The sequence below is a fragment of the Crocuta crocuta genome, unplaced genomic scaffold (assembly GCF_008692635.1).
Source record: "Crocuta crocuta isolate KB4526 unplaced genomic scaffold, BGI_CrCroc_1.0 scaffold273, whole genome shotgun sequence".
In the NCBI taxonomy this organism is placed as follows: domain Eukaryota; kingdom Metazoa; phylum Chordata; class Mammalia; order Carnivora; family Hyaenidae; genus Crocuta; species Crocuta crocuta.
The window spans coordinates 5,715,751-5,735,926 of record NW_027529425.1 but is presented as its reverse complement, the minus strand read 5'-3'; the positions used below and the strand labels follow the sequence as shown (position 1 = coordinate 5,735,926).

General features: G+C 55.1%; 1 protein-coding gene across 1 annotated transcript in view; it reads right to left on the bottom strand.

Moving 5' to 3' along the window:
* Window positions 1-20,176, bottom strand: part of IQCE (IQ motif containing E) — a 44,656-nt gene that overhangs the window by 3,771 nt on the left and 20,709 nt on the right. Inside the window, exons 12-23 of the mRNA XM_077758845.1 lie at window positions 19,224-19,296; window positions 18,935-18,984; window positions 17,401-17,564; window positions 16,057-16,112; window positions 14,789-14,988; window positions 13,062-13,166; window positions 11,296-11,386; window positions 7,055-7,225; window positions 4,651-4,674; window positions 1,737-1,838; window positions 1,196-1,317; window positions 191-291 (exon numbers count right to left, since the gene is read on the bottom strand). Of these exons, the coding sequence (XP_077614971.1) occupies window positions 191-291; window positions 1,196-1,317; window positions 1,737-1,838; window positions 4,651-4,674; window positions 7,055-7,225; window positions 11,296-11,386; window positions 13,062-13,166; window positions 14,789-14,988; window positions 16,057-16,112; window positions 17,401-17,564; window positions 18,935-18,984; window positions 19,224-19,296 (1,259 nt within the window). The remainder of the gene's footprint in view (window positions 1-190; window positions 292-1,195; window positions 1,318-1,736; window positions 1,839-4,650; window positions 4,675-7,054; window positions 7,226-11,295; window positions 11,387-13,061; window positions 13,167-14,788; window positions 14,989-16,056; window positions 16,113-17,400; window positions 17,565-18,934; window positions 18,985-19,223; window positions 19,297-20,176) is intronic.

The following is a 20,176-nucleotide window of genomic DNA, read 5'->3' as shown; positions in this document are numbered from 1 at the left end:
GCCCAGAAGCTGCCACCACTGACCCCGAAGCCACCTCTAGAGGTCCAGGATTTCCCTGCTGTGGCTGCGCTGTTGGTAGGTGGCCGCAGTGGACAAGCCCCCATGTGCCCACACCCCACGCTTCCGAGGCAGCGGCAGCTCTTTGCAGGGAGCCCAGAGGGCCGGGAAATGGAGACAGAAGTGAAATTACCAGGAGAGGCGGCAGGCCAGGGTGGAGACGACGGCTGGCTGTGTGTGGCTGGAAGGGGCCTCCTCCTGGACGCTGTGGTGATGGTCCTCTGACTGGCGGCACTGCAGAAGAGAGACAGGCCAGCTGCTTGGACTTCACAGAAGGCCCACATGGACTGAGGCCCACAGCAGGGCTCACGGATGTGCGGGAGGCCAACAGCACTGGTGCATGGCTGAGGTCAGGGCCAGATGCCTTCCTTTCCGTCTCCCATGCCTTTCCCATCCCAGTGGACATGGTCACTGGCCCTGCTGGCCACGCTGGGATGGACCCTGACCCACGTGGAGTCCCCAGCTGTCCTCGCTTACAGGGAACCAGGACCATGAGATTCTGGCTACACCTGGCTCTCCTGTGGGGGAGAGGAGCTGAGACTGAAATTGGGGAGGAAGAGCAGGACGGGGAGGTGCAGGGAGCCTGAGCCCGGGAGCAGCGCAGCCCCCCCGCCCCGAGGGACACTCCCTCTGCTTCCATGCACACACCTCCCAGGGATACTCCAGGGAGCACCCCCCCCCCAGGGGAATCAGAAGGACTCCGAGGCTCTACAGCCAGTGCCCCCGCAGGTCTGGCAGCAGTGGTGCTACGGGGAACAGCATTGTTGCCCCAGGAAGGCTCTGACAATGCCCATCTTTCCCAGGACGCTGGGGTGGTGTCACGTTTTGTTTGAAAAAGGACTATGCGTTAGGACAAGATGGCCAGCCTACAAAGTGGCGGGTGCTGGAACCACGCAGAGGACCGTTGCAGGAAGGCATCTTCCTGAAGGCCAGAACTCGCGGGTTATCCCAGCTGCACACACGGGTGGAACTCCTCACGGGGTGTTTTCGTCCGGGCGACCCGCCAAGGTCCCAGCTCCCACTCCCTGCACCTGTGCACTACAGGCAGGCCTCCTGGATGGGCAGCTCCCTGCGCTGCGTCTGTGGCGGGCATTTCCCAGGGACACAGAACAGAGGCAGGCCTGTGGGTTGGATTTACCTGTGCCTGATCCGTGCCAGGTGCGCCCGGAGGACGGACTGGATGGTGGTGACAGCCTCCTCCTGTCCCAGGCTGCCCTCCGCCTGGACGGTGGGGCTCGGAACACGTGGTGACAGAGGGTCCTGCAGCAAAATGACAGTGGGTGTCGCCAGAACCCCGCCTGGCCCTCAGGGGCCCCGTTCCAGGAGGCTCAACTGGGTACTAGGTGCTTAGCAGCTTCCTGATTCTCAGATTCTAGAGATTCTTAAAATGAACATCTTGTTTTCACAGAGCAGGAAAATGCTTACCTTCACGCATTAAGATTATATCTTAATTGTGAAATGGATGAGCTATCTAGCATGTGAGCACCTCAAAGCGGGTTGGCCCCTGACGTTAAACCCATCCGAGCCTGCCTGGCCTGATGTGCCTTGTGACGGACAGTAAGGTACAAGGAGGGATATGAAGACAGGAAGATGCCATGCTGCCTCTGTAGATGAGGCAGGAGATGCAGAAATGGGGAGAGAGCAGTCAGCGCGTTGCTGTGCCCGTCCCCGGGGGTTACCTGGCTGGGCAGGCCGGGGGGCCCCGAAGCATGCCCTTGGCTTGCTAATAGCTTCGCCCGCGTGAGATGTCCTCTGAATGCCGCCTGAAGCACCATAGCTGCCTGGCAGGGACCGAGGAGAGAGGGAAGGGGATGTTAATTCCCCTGGAAGATGGCAGGTGCAGAGAAGGGAGACCAGAGAGCAGAGCCCGAGCAGCAGAGAAATGACTTCTCTCGCTACTGCATCACGGCAGCTGATCCCACAGGAAACCAGATCATCTGTTAAAGGCTATTAAATTTAGCTGCTAGTTATTCGTCCATATTTTACAGTAGTTATGTTTCTGTTTGGGCAGCTTATGCTGCACCACAGCTCTTCATACACATCTTCCAAAATCAGGTAGGCCAGGGGTGCCTGGGCAGCTCAGTCAGATGAGCCTCTGACTTCAACTCCACATGATCTCACAGTTCGTGAGCTCTCCACACTAGGCTCACTGCTTTCGGCACAGAACCTGCTTGGGATCCTCTATCCCCTTCTCTCTCTCTGCTCCTCCCCGCCTGTGCTTGCTTTCTCTCTCAAAAATAAACAATAAGAAAACACAAAGTCAAGCAGGGCAGAGCATGATCTCAAACTGTTGCAAAGGAATTGTTTATCCTTTGAACTTAATCTTCAATAATTTCTTCAGACGCACACGTGGACACTCTGCTGAGTTCTGGAATCAGGGTTGTAGGTCTTGGGCAGTGGCCGCCAGCCCAGGGTGAACATGGCACAGCGTGACAAAGGATTTCAGCTTTCACAGCATTTTAGGGGAATGACACGCTATTACGTTGAGTCTCTAAACATCGTGTGTTTAGAGATCTAGATGCTTCCAGAATCAGTCATGGAAATAAAGCCACCTTTGCTTTGTCCCTGTTGAGAAGAAGGTAAAGCAGATATCCTGAACTCAAGGTTAAGAAACAGGCCCAAGAAGGGGCACCCGGGGGGCTCAATCTGTTGAGTGTCTGACTTTGGCTCAGGTCATGATCTCACNATGACACGCTATTACGTTGAGTCTCTAAACATCGTGTGTTTAGAGATCTAGATGCTTCCAGAATCAGTCATGGAAATAAAGCCACCTTTGCTTTGTCCCTGTTGAGAAGAAGGTAAAGCAGATATCCTGAACTCAAGGTTAAGAAACAGGTCCAAGAAGGGGCACCCGGGGGGCTCAATCTGTTGAGTGTCTTACTTTGGCTCAGGTCATGATCTCACGGTTCACGGGTTTGAGCCCCGCTTCGGGCTCTGTGCTGACAGCTTGGAGCCTGGAGCCTCTCTGGACTCTGTGTCTCCCTCCCCCTCTGTCCCTCCCCTGCTCATGCTCTGTGTCTCTCAAAAATAAATAACCATTAAAAAAAAAAACAGCCCTAACAAAGTACAGTAATGGAACCTTCATTAAGGCAAATACATATGCAGGCTCACCCAGGGGGCTCGCGGCACAGGGGTGACAGGGACCTCCCCACACACAGACGACAGGGATCTAGGGCTCCTTGTGGGCAACACGGGCTGAGGGTGATGGCTGCCAGCTTACACCACCCAAAGCTTGACAGAAGCCCAGCCCCCTGGACGCACTACAGCTGCCTGGCAAGGGGTGGATGCTCAGACCCAGGACGGCGCCAGGAGGCTCGCGGCAGAGCACGACAGCCCGTACCAGCCGGCTGGGAAACACACAACAGGTCCCTGGAGGAGTCCCGGATTCACCCATTCACCCTCCCGTTCCACAGATACTTGCCGAGAGCCTACCACGTGGCAGGCTCCACTCTGGGAGCTGTGGACACAGTGGCCCAGGCAGAGATGGTCCTTGCCTCTGCGGAACCTCCATCACAATGCGAGACAAGCAATTAAAAAAAAAAAGTAAACTATCAAAATATCAAGTAGGGATGAAAACTACAGAGAGAAATAAAGCAGGACACAGGGCTGGAGTGATGGCTGGCACAGGGTAGTTGGGGCAGGGGGGTCTCTGAGAAGATAATGTTTCAATACGGACCTGCATAAAGCAAGGGGGCAAGATGTGCACGTATCTGGAAGAAGAGCCTTCTAGGCAGGGGGAGCAGCAAGTGCAAAGGCCCTGTGGTGGGAATATGCCTGGTGGTGTCGAGGAGTGCTGAAAAAGCCTCCACACTTGATCTTAGCCAAAAGGCCGAGAAGCGATTGAAAAAGCCTCCAGACTGGCTAGAGAGGGACAGGGCTGGAGGGTCGCCAGGGCGTGTGGCACAGAGGGGGTTTAGGCCACAGCTTTGGATTTTGTTCTGAGTTTGAGAACAAGGCTTATGCGGCGGTGGCTGTTATGTATCATGGAAGACATGTTGCCCTGGAGGCCGTGTGGAAAACAGGCTGGGAGGCAACAGCATCCGCAAGGGGCTGGGCGGGTTGCAGCCCCAACACCTCCCGGCCGCGCCCAGCCCGGCTCTCCCGGCACACCTGGCTTGAGCCCTAAACCACACCTGTGCCCTGACCTGCGATGGTCTGTCTGCTGTTTGCGTCAACATCGTTTTGGGCCCGAGGGCCCCCGGGTGCCTCACTCTGAACTGATGACCGAGAAAAATGTGAGGGAAGAAAGAAGGAAGGGAGGAAGGGAGGAAGGGAGGAAAGGAGGAAAGAAAGAAAGAAAGAAAGAAAGAAAGAAAGAAAGAAAGAAAGAAAGAAAGAAAGAATCTCAAAGTGTGAAACTGCCCGAATACTCAGTTGGTGTTCACATCCCCTGGGGCTGACATCACCAAAACAGGCGCCTGGGATGCTTCCTGAGAGATACGTCAGTATCTCACGGGTATCTCACCCGTANTCCCCTGGGGCTGACATCACCAAAACAGGCGCCTGGGATGCTTCCTGAGAGATACGTCCCACCCGTCTCTGCTCCAGTGCAGAAGTACATATTCTGAAACGGATGAAATAACTGTTGCTTACCTCGTCCAGAACAGCCCTTTTTTTCTGAAATAAAGAGATAAGTCATGAATTAAGTCATGAATAAGTCATGAGGGTGAGTTTTTTACCAGAGTATTCCTTTCCTGATCCTGCCCCCCCAACGGTTGCCATGGATGGAAAAGCAGAGTCAAGGTAGCGGGCTCACCCCTCACAGAGAGCCCCCCTCCCACATCCCTGGGGCTCACTGCATCCCTGATCCTCCTTGGCCCAGTGGACAGTGTTGAGGGGCCAGTAGCCATAGCTGGATAGCCGGCTTCCTCAGGCCAGGTCACAGTTAAAGACAAGCCACATTGGTGTCGCCTGCGGCTCTTGGCCAGCCCGCAGGAGCGATCGCTGAGATGTGACTCACGAGCATCACCATGTGTCTTCAACTCCGGGTGGGGAAGCCCCTTCCCACAGCCGGAGCTGTCCCCACCCAGGTGCCCTCTCCAGGGGGTCACGCGGTGGCTGGGCACTGCCCGCTGGACAAAGTCGTCCACAGGTCTGGGTCACTGGCTCCCAAATCTGACCCATCGTCAGAAGCACCCAGAGACTTGGGAAAGGCAGGCTACGCCCCAGACAGGCTGATCCAGACAGGTCCCAAGAACGTGTATTTTTATAGATATAAGTGAAGCCCAAGTCTTCCAGTGTGGGAGCCCCAGGATGATACATGCACAGTCCATCAAGCGTGCATTAGCCAGCGCGCTGTCAGTATTAATCAGAGCGCACGGCCCCTGTAGCTGTCACAGAAGAGGATTCGTCCCTTGACAGGTTAAGGGAAAATGGAGTATGAGGACCAGCATGGTATAAAAGAAAGAGAGAGAGAGAAAGAAGGAAAGAAAGGAAGACAGAAATACATGTCTGATAACAGTCACTATCGAGACTGGCCGAGATCATCTGCAGCAGCAGAGGAGGACAAGGAAGGCACTGGCTGGGATATGGGGTAGGAATGACGAAGTCTGACATTAAGCCTGAAAAGAGCAGAGTGGAGGAGTGGAGATGTGCTGTGACTTGAGACACACAGGAAGAAGGAATCGTGTGGCCAGCGGAAACAGCCTCTGAGTCAGGAGACATGTTGGACTGTGGCCAGCACTGCCTGCGGTTCACCCCACAGCTCACGGGGTGTCTCAGTGGCTCGGTCACTTAGGTGTCCAACTCGTGATCTCACCGTTCGTGGGACCGAGCCCCACACGAGGCTCTGTACTGACAGCATGGAGCCTGTGTGCGATTCTCTCTCAGTCTCTCTCTCTCTCTCTGCCCCTCCCCACCCTCTCTCCCAAAATAAGTAAATAAACCTAAAAAAGAAAAAAGCTGGGTGTGGGGCACAACCACAGTGACCAGGAGGGCTCCGGGCAAGTCTAGGGCCTCCCTGCTCACAGCCTCAGATGCCCTCGAACACCAGCATGAGCCCAAGACCTGCAGACCCAGAGGACCTCGATTTCCAACCAAGTGGCCTTTGAGATGTTTTATTCTCACATGTAGGTACGTGCGTTTCATTGTTCTGAGTTCTTTTAATGCGGAATTGTGAAGGAAGGAAGGACTTCACTCATGAGTCATGAAGCAGGCCATGCCCCAGCTCCTGGCAGGAAGGGGTGGAAGCCCGTGCCTAGAAGGTGGGGAGGAGCGAGCGAGGGCGCTGCTCTCCCAGCACCTTTTGTGTCATCTTTTTAATGCAGCAAATGACTGATCAGGAGAAACAGACAAGTGGCTCAGGAACCACAAGCGCCATCCAGCTCTGGGGTAAGGAGGACTGGGAGCCTGTGATGCCTCCTTGTGCCAGAAACAAGGGCGCCTACAAGGCCACAGGCCCGACGGGAGCCAGCCCCAAGTGCTCCCACCGCCCAGATGCGGGATGGCCTCCACGCTACAAAGGCTACAATGATGACTCCTGGACGCAGCACTGCTGCCACCCAGCAGGAAGGGTGGGGAGGACCTGTCCGGTTGCTGAGCAACCACCAGACCATTCCCTGCTCGGAAACCAGTGCTTACCTAGCACTCAAAGCTTTGACCCTGCCTTTCTGGAAGGCCCGGGAGCTGTGCTCTGGTGACTAGCTGGTAAGGAAGACTGCTTTACAGAAGGGTGCCAGACACTAAGGGGTGGGGGTAGGGGGGCAAGGGGATCGTGGGCCCCGCACTTGGGATGGACCCGCCTCGCCCTGGGCCCAGAGCTCGGGATGGACCTGCCTTGCTGTGGGCAGAGGAACAGGGCAGTGATTCCACGATGTGGCTGCCGTGTGCACCGGCTCACTTCCTTCCCCCAGGACCCACTCCTCCACTGTGGGGCCGGGCGCTGGTGTCTCCCTCACCCCCCATGGCATTCTCCTCTCCTGCACTTTCCCACATGCCAGCTGCTGCGTGTAATAGGGGCTTCGCGCGCAGACCGTGGCAGGGCCTTCCGGGCTCTCACCTGGTGTCTGTATGCCCTCCACCGGCTCTGCACGACCCTGGCCGCCGTGTCTCTTCGGCCCTCAGAGCAGGTGGATGGGGGCCGGGAGAAGCCCTCCTCGCTTGTGTCTGGCTCAGCATCCTGCTGACAGGGCCTGCTGGCGGGAAGTGACAGTCCGGGCTCTTCTGGGGTCTGTGGGAAATTCAAGGTGCAAAGGATGATTAAGCCAGGCAGGGAAGACGGGGATCCAGTAAGGTGGCAGGTGTTACTTGGCACGACACAGGCAAAGCTCGTCAGACGAGACTTTCAGTTTAGAGGAAAAATCTGCACCCACGCGTCCAGCCTTACAACAAAAGACGTCTGCAGAAACAACGTGTAGCTAACAGATTTCAGCTCTATCTTCATCCACCTCCCTAACGCTGGCGGGGGCAGTGCTCCCCTGCGGGGTGGGAGGGTGCTGGGAGGTGGCCCCTTCAACCTAGGCCGCACTTCCTGAGTGTTCCTGCCAGGTTCACCGGCTTTTCAGGCATCTTGTTTTTGGTCTTTTAGCCTAAGACTTAGAGCAACAGGACCTCTGTGATTAGAGGAAACTGACATGTAGCTTGGTTTTCAAGGTGAGAAGAATTGCTACTTTGATCGTTGAAATAAACCTGATATCTACCACACTGAAGGGTCCAAATTCATTGTCTGCAAAGACACCTCTCAATGAAAACAACATATGGGACTATTCATCTCGCCCACGGAGACACGCGTAGCTGGAGAATGCCCTTGCAGAGACTGAAACTTAAAAACTGCAAGGCCGCCCTGGGTTTGAGGTACCTGGCTTGCCGCCCAAGCCCCAGTGCCCCCGAGTGGGTCAGCCACTGTCACCCAGTACCCCCGCTGCCCAACCTCAGGGGGCTGTCTCCTGCCCCAGTCATAATGCACCCCCACATCTCTGCTTCTCTGGAGCCAGGAAAGACCCGTCATCGTGTCCCAACCTGAGCAAAAAGGTGACATCAGTCACCTAAAGATAAAGGAACATTTACTCAAAAACTCTAGGCAATCAGCTGAAAGAATTCTAAATTTTCATGTACATATAAATTCCTCAAGGCCACCGTTAAAAACAGACCCCCCCCCCCATTTGTGTATTTATTTTATTTTTCCAAGTAGGCAATGTGCTCAGTGCAGAGCCCAACGTGGGGCTTAAACGCAGGATCCTGAGATCAAGCCCTGAGCAGAGACCCAGAGCCGGAGGCCTAACCGACTGAGCCATACAGGCGCCCCCCCCAACCCCCCAATTTAAACCTACAACTAATCCTTCATGTTCAAATGCTGAGGGCCAAGTCCCGCAGGAAAAAAAAAAACAAAGCCTGTGTGATATACATGCCTGTTGTAAAAAATTCAGACTATACTAGAAGAAAATTAAAAAGCGCTCATGATCCCACTATACTTTGGTAATCCATTCAGACATCTTCCCGGGTTTTATAAATTTTTTTCCTAATAAAAAGGGATCAACGCTATGACTTTTTCTGGAGAAGGATTTGTTCCCATCAAACAATAGGTCACAGGCAGCTTTCTGAGTCAGTAAACGGAAACCCTTTCATCCTTGGTGGTGGCTGTATGATGTTCTGCTGACTCAGTTCACAGTGTGTGGGCACCTGTCCACGGCACGTGGCACCACTCACACAGATGGGCAGTCCACGGTGGGCGGGCACCTGTCCACAGCACGTGGTGCCGCTCACACGGGCCTACAGTCCACGGTGGGCGGGCACCTGTCCACAGCACGTGGCACCGCTCACACGGGCCTGCAGTCCACGGTGGGTGGGTACCTGTCCACGGCGCATGGCACCGCTCACACGGGCCTGCAGTCCACGGTGGGCGGGCACCTGTCCATGGCGTGTGGTGCCACTCACATGGGCCTGCAGTCCACGGTGGGTGGGTACCTGCCCATGGCACGTGGCACCACTCACACAGGCCGGCAGTCCACGATGGGCGGGCACCTGTCCATGGCCTGTGGTGCCGCTCACATGGGCCTGCAGTCCACGGCATGTCTGCACTGCTGCCTCGAGGCTATAAGATCCGTTTCTGCCATTTGTAGGGACACAAACCTCTGGGTGGCATACGATGTCTACGTAAGTACCAAGTGTAATTCTGACTCCGAGCAAATCGCCCAGAGCCCTGTTGGGAGGAATGGAGAGAGTGATTATGGATATAATCTCGTGAGGAAAAGAACTGTTATCATGGGTCCCTGCTGACACGGACGCTCTGCTTGCACCGAGTCAGGAGGATCGAAATCCCAGACTCCTGGAATCAGCCGGAAAAGCGGCACGCCTGGCGGTGGAGGTGCTCGAAGAGGTGGCCCTGCAGTCTTGGCTCGGGGTCCTCCGGGCGACAGCGTGGGGCTTGAGGGACTGGGAGCCACAGCCAGGGCCACCCTCCCGACCGGACATGCTCGAGTGCGCCTGAATGCGCTGGAGCGACTTTTCTCCGTCTCCACGTAGACACGCTGGGGAGGCAGCGGGAGGACATGTGTTTCTTCCTGTGTCTGTGAGCAGGCCTGAGCAAGCCTCCCTGCAGAGGGAGGGACTCCAAGAACCAGACGGATTAACATAGAAAGAAAAATCTACACTGACTTCTGCTGGTGCCTCCCAGGGTCAAGATCACCCGGAGCAGCCACGTCACAGTCGGTGAGCTCCCCCCTTGGAAAGACACTGTCATCGTGCCCCTAACAGTGATGCGGCGCCTGGGGACAGACGAGCCTGCATGCCCCTGCATGCCCCTGCATGCCTGGGCTGCCAGCCGCCCTGGCCAACATCCCTGGGGGTGGTCAGTGCGGGTGTGTAGGTAAGGAGGGGGTCTCCTGGGAAGGGACGGTCACACACACTGGCTTGCTGCCTGGACCCCGGCCCAGGGAATCTGCGGGGCTCAGGCTATTCTCCAAAGCACCAGGAAAACCTCCGATCCGCAGCCCTGGCCTGCGGGGTGTGCCGGGGCCAAGGCTGCCGTGCAGACTCCAGGGGCTCCAGCAAGCGTGCACCGTGAAACTGCCTTCCCCTGCCTCATGGCAGGGCTGCGCTCCTCGGCTTCTCCAGGTCTCGACTTCTAGCTCTTTCCTTTCTTGAAGTGCACGCAGTGTCACGTGGAAGACTCGCAGGGGGGGGCCCCACCAGAGAAGCCTCGGGTGGTGGAAGCCGGTCCAGGCTCGGAGGCCATCGGGAAGATGCACCCCAAAGCCGCGTCACCCTCCTTCCTCCTCGTGGCCAGTGACCATCTCCATCAGGCCACTTGCTACCACACAGGAAGTCACCTTCGAAGCGACAGCACTTCTGGGCTGTCAGGGATAGCCTACCATCCAGTGGACTCCCAGGTCACCGCGTCTTTGGCAGAAAGAGGCTCATGGAAAAAGGGCCACAGAGAGACTGCCACGTGTACCCTACCGTCTCTGACATGCGCTCATTTTGGACACTTCCCAGACCAACCTGGTTTGATCTACCACACATTTACATGGGAAGGTCCTCTCGGAGCCCAGTGTGGCCTCAGGGTTTTAACGCTTCTGCCATTTGTTAACGGGTGTACCTGCCATCTGGAGAAACCCATCAGTTGGAAAAAAGGATTAGCTAGGAGGACATTGAGCCCCCGGCAGCCCAAGTGCAGGTAGCACTGAGCCAGGTGTCATCAGGGGAGCTCCTCACGGCCACAGAGACCCCCTCAGTGCAGCTGCCTCCACAAAGCAGCGGGACAGGAGGGTGCTTGGCTTGCACTTACCCCTGATCTCCAATCTGCCATTCACCACACATGCCTTCAACACCTGGACATGTGCAACGTTCGGTGGCAGAGGACGCCTCCTCCAGGCCAGGCCTGCTCTCTGCCCTAGTCAGAAGCTCACACTAAACACGCAGGGTTGGGTACAGGATGTCCTCACCAAGTATCACTCCTTCCCTGTAGGGCCTCCTCACACTCCTCTCACCCGCTGATGGACAACCCTCGTGGGGCAATTATACTTCCTGCATATGTGAAATCTGGGGAAGATCTTCACTGGGCAGCTTAGCTGACTGAGACTCAAAGCTAGTTCAAAAAGTCACTTAACTAACAGTTAGTTTAGAACTCCGGATTCAACACACACAATTTATGGAAATCAGTGGTGATGATAAGAGGGAAGTGGATTGCCAGCCTTGGAGTCAGGAAAATCCTGGGGACAGAAACAGCAGAACCTTCACGAGTCAGCCGAGAGCCCCACTGCGCCCGGACGGGAAGCCAGAAATGCAGCTGGACCATCATACCTCGGCAGTCGTTTCCATGGGGTCGTCGGTTTCTCCTCGCTTGATTTCTTCCAGTTCTCGAAACTTCCTGGTAAGTGTTTGAATTTCCTCTCTAAAGTGGGAGGGAAAAGACACCATCTTACTGGTCATGGTGCCATGACACGTGTCTGTGTGTGGCATGGCTGCCTGTGGAGCTGGCGGGGCCACCTGTCCCGGAGCGACGCGGGGCCTTGGCTACTACCCCTCCTGCGCCGCGGGCCAGTCCGGGGTCCCCACCTCAGGACTGCACTCTGCAATCTGTGTCCTTGTCTAGATCAGGGGCCCTGAGAGGGCAGGGACAGAGATGCCCAGGCAGCACCAGCTCCGGACCGTGGTAAGAGGTGGAAAAGTTCTGAGGGCATGAGGGACGAATGGGCAGGAGTTATTTGGTTTTTATTATTATTTTTTTAAATTTCTTAATTTTAGATGAGTATGTGGGGAAATCTCAGGCAGGCTCTAAATTGTCAGCACAGAGTCCAACGCAGGCTCGAACTCACGACCATGAGATCATGACCTGAGCCAAAGTCACATTCAACTGACTGAGCCGTCCAGATGCCCCCTATTTGGGGGTTTGACAAACAGTGTGACTGGAAGAAAATACAACGTGTGCCTTCGCTACAGGTTTCCAAGGCCAAGTAAGAACAACTCTACCCTATGGGGCACCTGGGTGGCTCAGTTGGTTAAGTGTCCAACTTTGGTCATGATCTCACAGTTTGTGAGTTCAAGCCCCGCGTCGGGCTCTGTGCTGACAGCTAGCTCAGAGCCTGGAGCCTCCTTCAGATTCTATGTCTCCCTCTCTCTCTGACCCTCCCCTGCTCACGCTGTCTCTCTCTCTCTCTCTCTCTCTCTCTCAGAAATAAATAAAACATTTAAAAAAAAAAAAAAGAACAACTCTACCCTGTGTACCTACCCTTTCTGGTCTCCTTCAATCCTGCCTTCTGACAAAACCCAGTCAGTTCTCCTGGAAATGAACATTTTATTCATTCCAGTAGTCTGTGTCTTACTTATTATTCTGAGCGCTAAATACTTCTGCTCAGGGTTCTCACCTACTTTTGGGGCATTTTTTATTGAGGTGAAATTCGTGTAACGTGAAACTCCCCATTGTGAAGCCTGGGGTGAAGTGGGATTTAGCGCATGCGCTGTGTGGCACAGCCGCCGCTGGCTCCTGAACGCCCCCGTCGCCCCCAGAGCCCGTGCCTGGCAGCAGCCCGTCCCCTGAATTTGCCTAGCCCTGTATTTAGGAACCCGGCCCCATGCAGCCTTCCTGTCTGCTTCCTCCGCGCGACACGAGGTTGGTGCCCGCTGGCCCACGTGTCAGAGCCTACTCCTATAGTCGTATGAACATACTTGTTTCTCATCTATTTCTCAGAGATGGGCTTTGGGGCTGTTTCCACTTTCTGGCCAACTGTGAATGGTGACACTGAGGGAGCAGGAGGCAGGCGGCTCAACACTGGGCTGTGTCCAGACCCGGGTGCCCCCACGCGGTGGCCACAGCCGCGGTGAAAGGTGCGTGCCGAGGACCGGGCATCACGTCAGAGAGGCAAACACCGGCCTAATCATGAAGACCCCTTTCCAAGAATTGGGAATTTTACTCCGACAGAAAGGAAGAGTCACTGAAGGATGTCAGGGCGGGAGTGATGGAACCAGGCTGGAGCTGTATAAAAGCCACTGCGGAAGCTGTGCTGAGGAAAGACGGAAATACTTTGAGTTGTGTGATCTCTTTACAGCTCTGCCTCTCGTGCACTCACCTCAAAGCCTCCTCTCTTCCTCTTCTCTCCTCCTCACTTTCCTTTACGCTCTCCAGCTCCTTCTGCAAGTCGGCGTTTGTCTGTAGCAGCTGTCTCACTTCCAAACTGAGCACACAGAACCAGAGACATTTCAGTGCCACAGCAACAGCGATTATCACCGAGCAGGAAGGGCTTTCAGAAAACGTCACGCGGCCCGACCTCCCCGTGATGGGGGTGGACACACAGCCCGACCTCCGTCCCCTGTGACAGGGTGGATGGCAGGGGCACTCGCTTACAGCCACACAGAGTCAGAGACAGACCCGAGAGGCCCGCCAACCCGGCGGCTGTTCATGCAGATATTCACTGGGCACCTGCTAGGCGCCAGCGACCATCCCGTGCCTAGGACACAGAGGTGAGCACATCACACGAGCCGTGGGCCCTGCTCGCACGGGCCTGTCTCACGCGGAGGCGCTATCCCAACAGGCACAAAATCAGATTCATAACCCACATGTGAGGTGGGTGCTGAAGCTCCTGCTGCCCAAGCCAGGGCACTGAGGACGAGGGAGGTTACCCCATCACCTCCAACTAAACTGCTGCCCAGTGGGTTCTCCTGGGTCCCACAGGTGGCACGTGGCTCCAAGACAAGACCCCTGTCTGACCTCGGCTCCACTGGTCACTGTCCTGTGACCTAATGTCCAAGGTTCACTTACTCTCCATGGGAGTCAGAGGGGACACCATGACTGCTTAGCAGAGCACCTGTCACTTAGTAAGGGCTCAGTAAGCAGCAGCTGTCATCAGGCCACGTGACGGCTGAAGATAAAATCACAGATGTTCTTTATCTTTCCAAGCGACTAGCCCAATTTTTAAAACCTCTCATGAAACACTAATTTTTACAAAGAACCTACCAATTAGCAGAGATGCACTTGGATTGGAGTAAGAACAAGGGGAGTGTGAAGTGATTTTCCTCTGCCATAAACAGGCAGCAGAGAACTTAGTAGGTGAGGAGTCAGCTAGGGAGTCCTCAGACCTAAGTGTGCACATGAATTGCCAGGAGGTCTCATTAGACACACAGATCTGGGTCTGAGAAGGTTCTGCATCTCTAACCAGCTCCCAGGGGGGCGGGGCTGACTTCTGCATCTCTAACCAGCTCCAGGTGATGCTGAGGCTGCCGGTTGCCCAGGCCATACTCTGAGAGATAACCCCCATCTCAGAAGACACATGGGTGTGGCTTACTCATGACAGAGCTTTGACCAGAGAAGCCACCAGAGAAGGGAGGAGACTGCATTTTCAGTAAGCTACAATTCAAGACACTAGAGAAAAAAACAGTGAATAAGCAAAATCTGCAAGCTTTTCCTTCCAAAGTCTCAGTGTCACAGGGACCGCTTCACAGCATGTATGTCTCATGTGTTTACACTACACCCTTAAACATATCACTGACTCTAAACCTTAAGGACAATCTAACTGATGGCCTATCTATTTCACAAATCAATGAAAGTAAATTACTCTCTAATTAGGAATTTGGAAATGGCTCTGGAATTCAGAGTCAAGAGATTTAAATGATCCCTCCCTCCTTTCAATAATGTAATATGGGCAATTACTATCTTCTTTTTACCACTAAAGTGGCTTTTATTTCACATGCAAAACATAGGGCTTTTGAACCACATAGAACTAGGTCAGCAATTACTAGCACTTGCCAGGAGGGCGACCTCCTTGGGGGCGCAAGGTGCTGGCCGTGCTGCGCAACCTACTCTTTCTCCTGCAGCTGCCCCTGCAGGGCATTCCGCTCGCCTCTCAGGCTCCGCACCGCCTCCCGGAGATGCTCGCTCTCCTGGTGCCGGTCACATCGCTGCTGCCGGGGCACAGCGGAGCTGGACGCAGACTGCACCGGGCCATCTGACTTGTCTGCTCCAGAGGCCTGTGGTTTGGGGCCTTCCATCGAATTTACTTTCTGGGGGCAACACAGGCATTTGTTAGATTTCTTGTTTTATGTGGCGGTTATGAAACCCAAAGAAGAAACCAAGGCCGACGGAAACTGGTCTCAGGCATACATTTGGGCCAAGCTCTGCGTGTGACCCCATAAGCCGAGCCGGAGCCCCTCTGCCAGCAGAGCCCAGCCTGCACGGCAGGCGCAAGGCGCCATGAATGACACGGAACAGAGGACACATGGGAGGCAACTTTGTAAGCTGCTCTTCTCGGTGCTCATCAAGACTAGTATGTTTAGGATTTCTGAATTTTCGGCCTCTGTGCTTTTAACCTTATGTGACAGCCCAGTTTTGCTAGCTAAGAGATACTGCCTGAGCACCTTCGGCTCCCCGTGATGGCGGGTCCCTCAGCTGAGAGAGCACTGCCCACTGCGCTTTGGAGCCACCTCTGCCTGACCTTCTTTTCCAACAAGCTTTATTCTCAAAATACCCATGGTATAAAAAACTCAGGTTTTCTGCTGTGTAAATCTGTAGTTATTTGATTTTTCCTTCTAGGTGTAGTCTGCTCAGCCAACCTGGGGACAGCTCTCACTGCTTTCCCAGACCAGTCAGCAGACACGGACTCTTCTGACCCACTCCAAAGGAATGGACTGAGTACTGACCAGTGGAGTGAAATCAAATCTGAAAATCCACATGGCAGCTATGGGGAAGTATTAACCTCCCCAAGTTTCTGGTGGATAAACAGAATTTTCTGATGACTCAAACATTCAGGCCGGGGAGTGACATGTACGCATCAGGCTGGGTTTCTGGAAGACCTTAGGATGCGCATCCATCCCTGGTCACACACGGAGTCCAAAACCATGGGCCGTGTGACCGTGGCTTTGCCGCCCGTGACACCAGGAACAGGAATGACCGTGGGTCTCCTATAGACCTGCTCGGAGTGTGCTCGTTCCCATCATCAGCACCGTGGCACGCGGGGGACAGCCACTACGCATGCGCTCACTGCGAGCGTTCTGTCCCCACTTTATAAGCGGCCCGGCTTCTCCACAGTGGGTGGGTCCTAAAGGACCGGCTGCTGAGGGTGCACCACTCACTTTTTCCAGCTCTGCGATCCGTCTGAGCAGCCGGGGCTTACTCCACTCCACGTAACCTGATGGAAGAAATGGTTTTAAAAGACAAACTTCGCACAAATCCCAAGGGCCCCGTCAGCCCCGACTGCCTGTCTCAACATGGCCCGTGAGCGTCCCCATTGGCAGGCTGGTGCGACGAGCAGAAAGGGTGCCTCCCCGTGAGGGGTTCTGTGCCCCACACCGTGGAGCTGGCCGTACCTGTGGCCTCCTCAGCCCTCAGTGGGACATCGGCACCTGGGCCTGCACTCCAGGCCAAGACAGAAATTCTCAAGGTCACACGGAGTCCACACCTGCTCTGGCCTCTGCCCTCCTCCACTCCCAGAACTTCCTTCCCCTGTGCTCTGAGCTCCATTACCATCTGCGCTCGCCCTCCGCACCCTGCCGCCCTGCTGCGTCGCACCAGGGGCTGGACCCGGGCCCTCCTCTCCCCTCCTCACCCACCGGTGTGCCGAGTCCCACCCTGGCCATCTGCTTGCTGGTGACCCCCGTGGGGGGCTCTCCTGCTGAAGACTCTGTCCTAAACTCACGGATGCACCCACCTCCACCGCAGATTTGACACACCCCTGTCCCCAGACCTGCTCTTCCCTCCATCACTTCTACCTCACAGGGACACCCTGTCCTTCCAGCAGCTCAGATCAAAGTTTTGGAAGCTGGCTCCTCCCTTCTCTGAGGCTACACCAGATATCCAGGAGGGACGTCTCACCCCTGTGGCACCACCATGCCTGGGGCCACCAGCAGCCCCCAGGGGGACACCGCGGAAGCCTCGTCTTCCCGCCCTCTTTTCTACACATGATCCATTCAGTGCTTCTCACCCCTGCCCCAACCCGCCTCCAGGCCGGCCCCACTACTTCTGCCATCATTGCCAACACCGTCCCACTGCCTACGTGTGCTGGGCACACTGGCTGTGAGCACAGCTATCCTCGAAGACCCTACTCACAGGTGTACGCCCCTGCCCCCGACACCTGCTGTCCTTCCTCTTTAGTTGGCTGCATGGCACTTGGTGCCACCAGATCCATGACTGACCTGCAGGCTTCTCCCTCCCAGTATGATGTCGCCTTTTGTCCATTATCCTCCCCCACTAGCTGCAAGGGTGCTTGGCTCACAGCAGGTGCTACTTAGATCTTGGAATAAATTTTAGGGTTGCCCAGCCGTGTACTCATCTGAATTTCTGGCAACTGAAAGAGGGCCCTGGGGATTGAGAGGGAGGACCAGACTCTCCCACATCTCGCCACCTGCATCTTTCCTCAAAAAGCCCGCGATGTGACCTCTCCTCGAGTGCCCCTCCACAGGTGGCTCCCGGGCCGGTACCCTTGATGGTGGAGACAGTGGGGGAGTTGCTCAGTACACGGTCCAGGTCCTCCTTCAGGCTCTGGTTCTCCTCCGTGAGCTCCTGGACACTCCGAGACAAGCTCAGGAGGGCGCTGCTCACTCTCTTCTGCCTCCTGAGGCCCGTCTTCTTCTCCCCTGGAGCCCTGGGAACAAAAAAGCCAAGGGCTCCATTTGGGTTTCTACGCCAGCTGAATAAATGCCTTAAAAGAGGGGCTACCACACGCCACCTGTGGGTGCCTGTCCGTGGCTCAGAGTGCCCTCTGCAGATATCTGCAGTGGAACCAGGAACCCTGACTTTGAACTACAAGTGAGCAAACTGCTATCCCCCAAACAGAATTCTATGCTCATTCATAAACCTGCAAATCAAAATACTGTGTTCGATGCTAGCAACACATTTGAAATTGTATTCCCAAAACGTTTGTGAGAACTTAACTCTCTCATTATGTAAATAGCTGTATCATAGCTGATTTGCCTCTTATCCCACAAAGTCTGAAATAGAGCCAGTCCTCGTTCAGATTCTGTATCTGCAAATTCGTGTGCTTGCTAAAATTTACGTGTGACCCCTTCATGGTGGTTGGTGGTCGTTCAGGGCCAGAAGCTGGGTGCTGGAAGGCCTGAGGGGCAAGTTCCTGGCGGCTGGGGAGGGGGGCAGGCAGCCGGCTCTGCTCTCATGGCCCTTAGGCTTCACAGCCTACTGAGTATGTGCTTTTCACATGTTTGTGCTTTTCGTTGTGAGTTCACAATTTAAAACGGCCCCCTTCACACTGCCCTGCGATCCTCTCGGGAGAAGGCTGCGATGGGCCTCGTGAGAAAGCCTGTGTGTGAGACACACGAGTGGAAACGGGTGGTATGCTGACCAGTGGGGGACACTTCTGCCACCCGAGGCGCACAGGAAGCTCCTCTGCACGCACCCTGGGAGCGACGGTGTAGCACACACCACACCCACTCAGCATTTGCGGACACTTTACAGAGTGTGCCTGCTTTCAACAGTGCGCAGTGACTGTTGGGTACGGAAAGTCTGCCAACCCCAGAAAGAAGAAACGGAAGGCTGTGCCTGGCTCGGGCGAACGCCTGATATGTTTTCACAGCTCAGTGCTGAGGCAGTGACATGGCCAAATCTGTGAAAAGGGAATCTTCGAGATAGGGAACCCCTGATGTCTCTAATAAACTTCTTCGGGGGAAATGAACTTGTACTTGGCACTAAATGCCTTCTGAGTAAGGGAACCCTGCTTGGGACAATGGTGCTTTCTAATGCTAAGCTGGAAGCTGTTACAGAGCAGGAATTAAGGAATCGGAGCATGGGGAGGTGAGCATGCTGTTAGTGGCCAGCACATGGCTCTGCGGGGACGTGCATAACCTTCCCAGATGGAAACACGCCAACTCTAACCATAACAGAGAGACGCAGGTGCGTGTACTGCTCCAAAGAGAAGGGCAGTACATGCAGTTCCCATGGGGTATCTGTGCTACTTGTGGGACCAGACATGAAACACGGTTCCCAAGGACATGATCGTACTTCTTTCCTGCAGTCTCGGAGCTCGCCAAGAGAGTCTGGAGACGGTGAATCTGCAAACATCAAAGCATGGTACGTTACGGTACAAAATGAGCATGAAGACCACCTTCCTCTGAAAAAGCTGTAATCAGATTCCTGATTCCTGCCCGGGGGGCAGAAGTAAGCCTGAGTTGCTGGGATTCACATTCAAGCTCAGACAAAATGGGAAAGCAGGGTCCCCAGGTTTGGTGGGGCGCCCACCCAGGTCAGCAGCTGACTCCCCACCCCCCTGCCCCCCACGAAGGGCACGCACCTCCTCATAGTACGTCTCCATGGCGATCCTCATCTCCTCCAAGTTAGTGGTCTTCATATCGGTCTGCAGTTTGCTAGAAACCCAAGTTCACAGTTAACAGGGAAGCACCCACACCACGAGGGCAGAGTGAGAACAAGAGTGCTTCCCAGGACGTCAGCAAAGGAAAGGGCTTGCAAGAGAAGAGAGGCGGGCTGGGTGGAGACCTACGGAGAATGCTCCCAGCCACGGGCCCCCTTCCATGGGGAAACAGACTCCCTAAAGCTACTCCTCACTAAGGAGGAGGCTATCTGGAAGAGGCAGAGGACCTGTGAGGTGTGGGGTGAGAACAGCCATGTACGGGGGCGGTGGGATGAGGGTCCTGTAAGGAAGGAGCACTCCCCTCCCCCACTCAGCATCTAACAGACTTCAGATAAAAAAGGGCTAGCAAATCAAAGTGCAGAGTTCAGCATGCCGAAATACAGAAGAAATCAGCATGACACAATTTTTTACAAGGGACGATTTCAGCAAGAAGTGCAGGGGGTGGGTAGAGGAATGGAGAAAACATGCGGGGAGAGAAAGTAGAAACAGATTCAGGCGCCTCTGGGCAGGACTCTGCTCTGCATCACATCACCGGGACCACACGGGACCAGGGCGGGCCACTGGGGTCCCAGCACCCACAGACCCACAGGGAGATAATACGTGATCCACACAAAGCCGAGGAGAGAAAGCGTGGCTTAAATGCAACAGGAACAAGAAAAGATGAAAGGGAGACACTGTTCCCCAGTGACATTTGGAAGGTGGCTAATACCTGCTTTCATAGTTTTGGTACAGAGAGGATGCTGGGACAAGGGACATGGGACTGAGGGTGGCGGGTGGGGACTAGAGCTGCAGTCTGAGCAGACACGCCTACTGGGTGTGAGGCGAGTGGCCATGCGTGTGGGCTCCAGCCGGCCTACGGCAGGGCACGGAAGAGG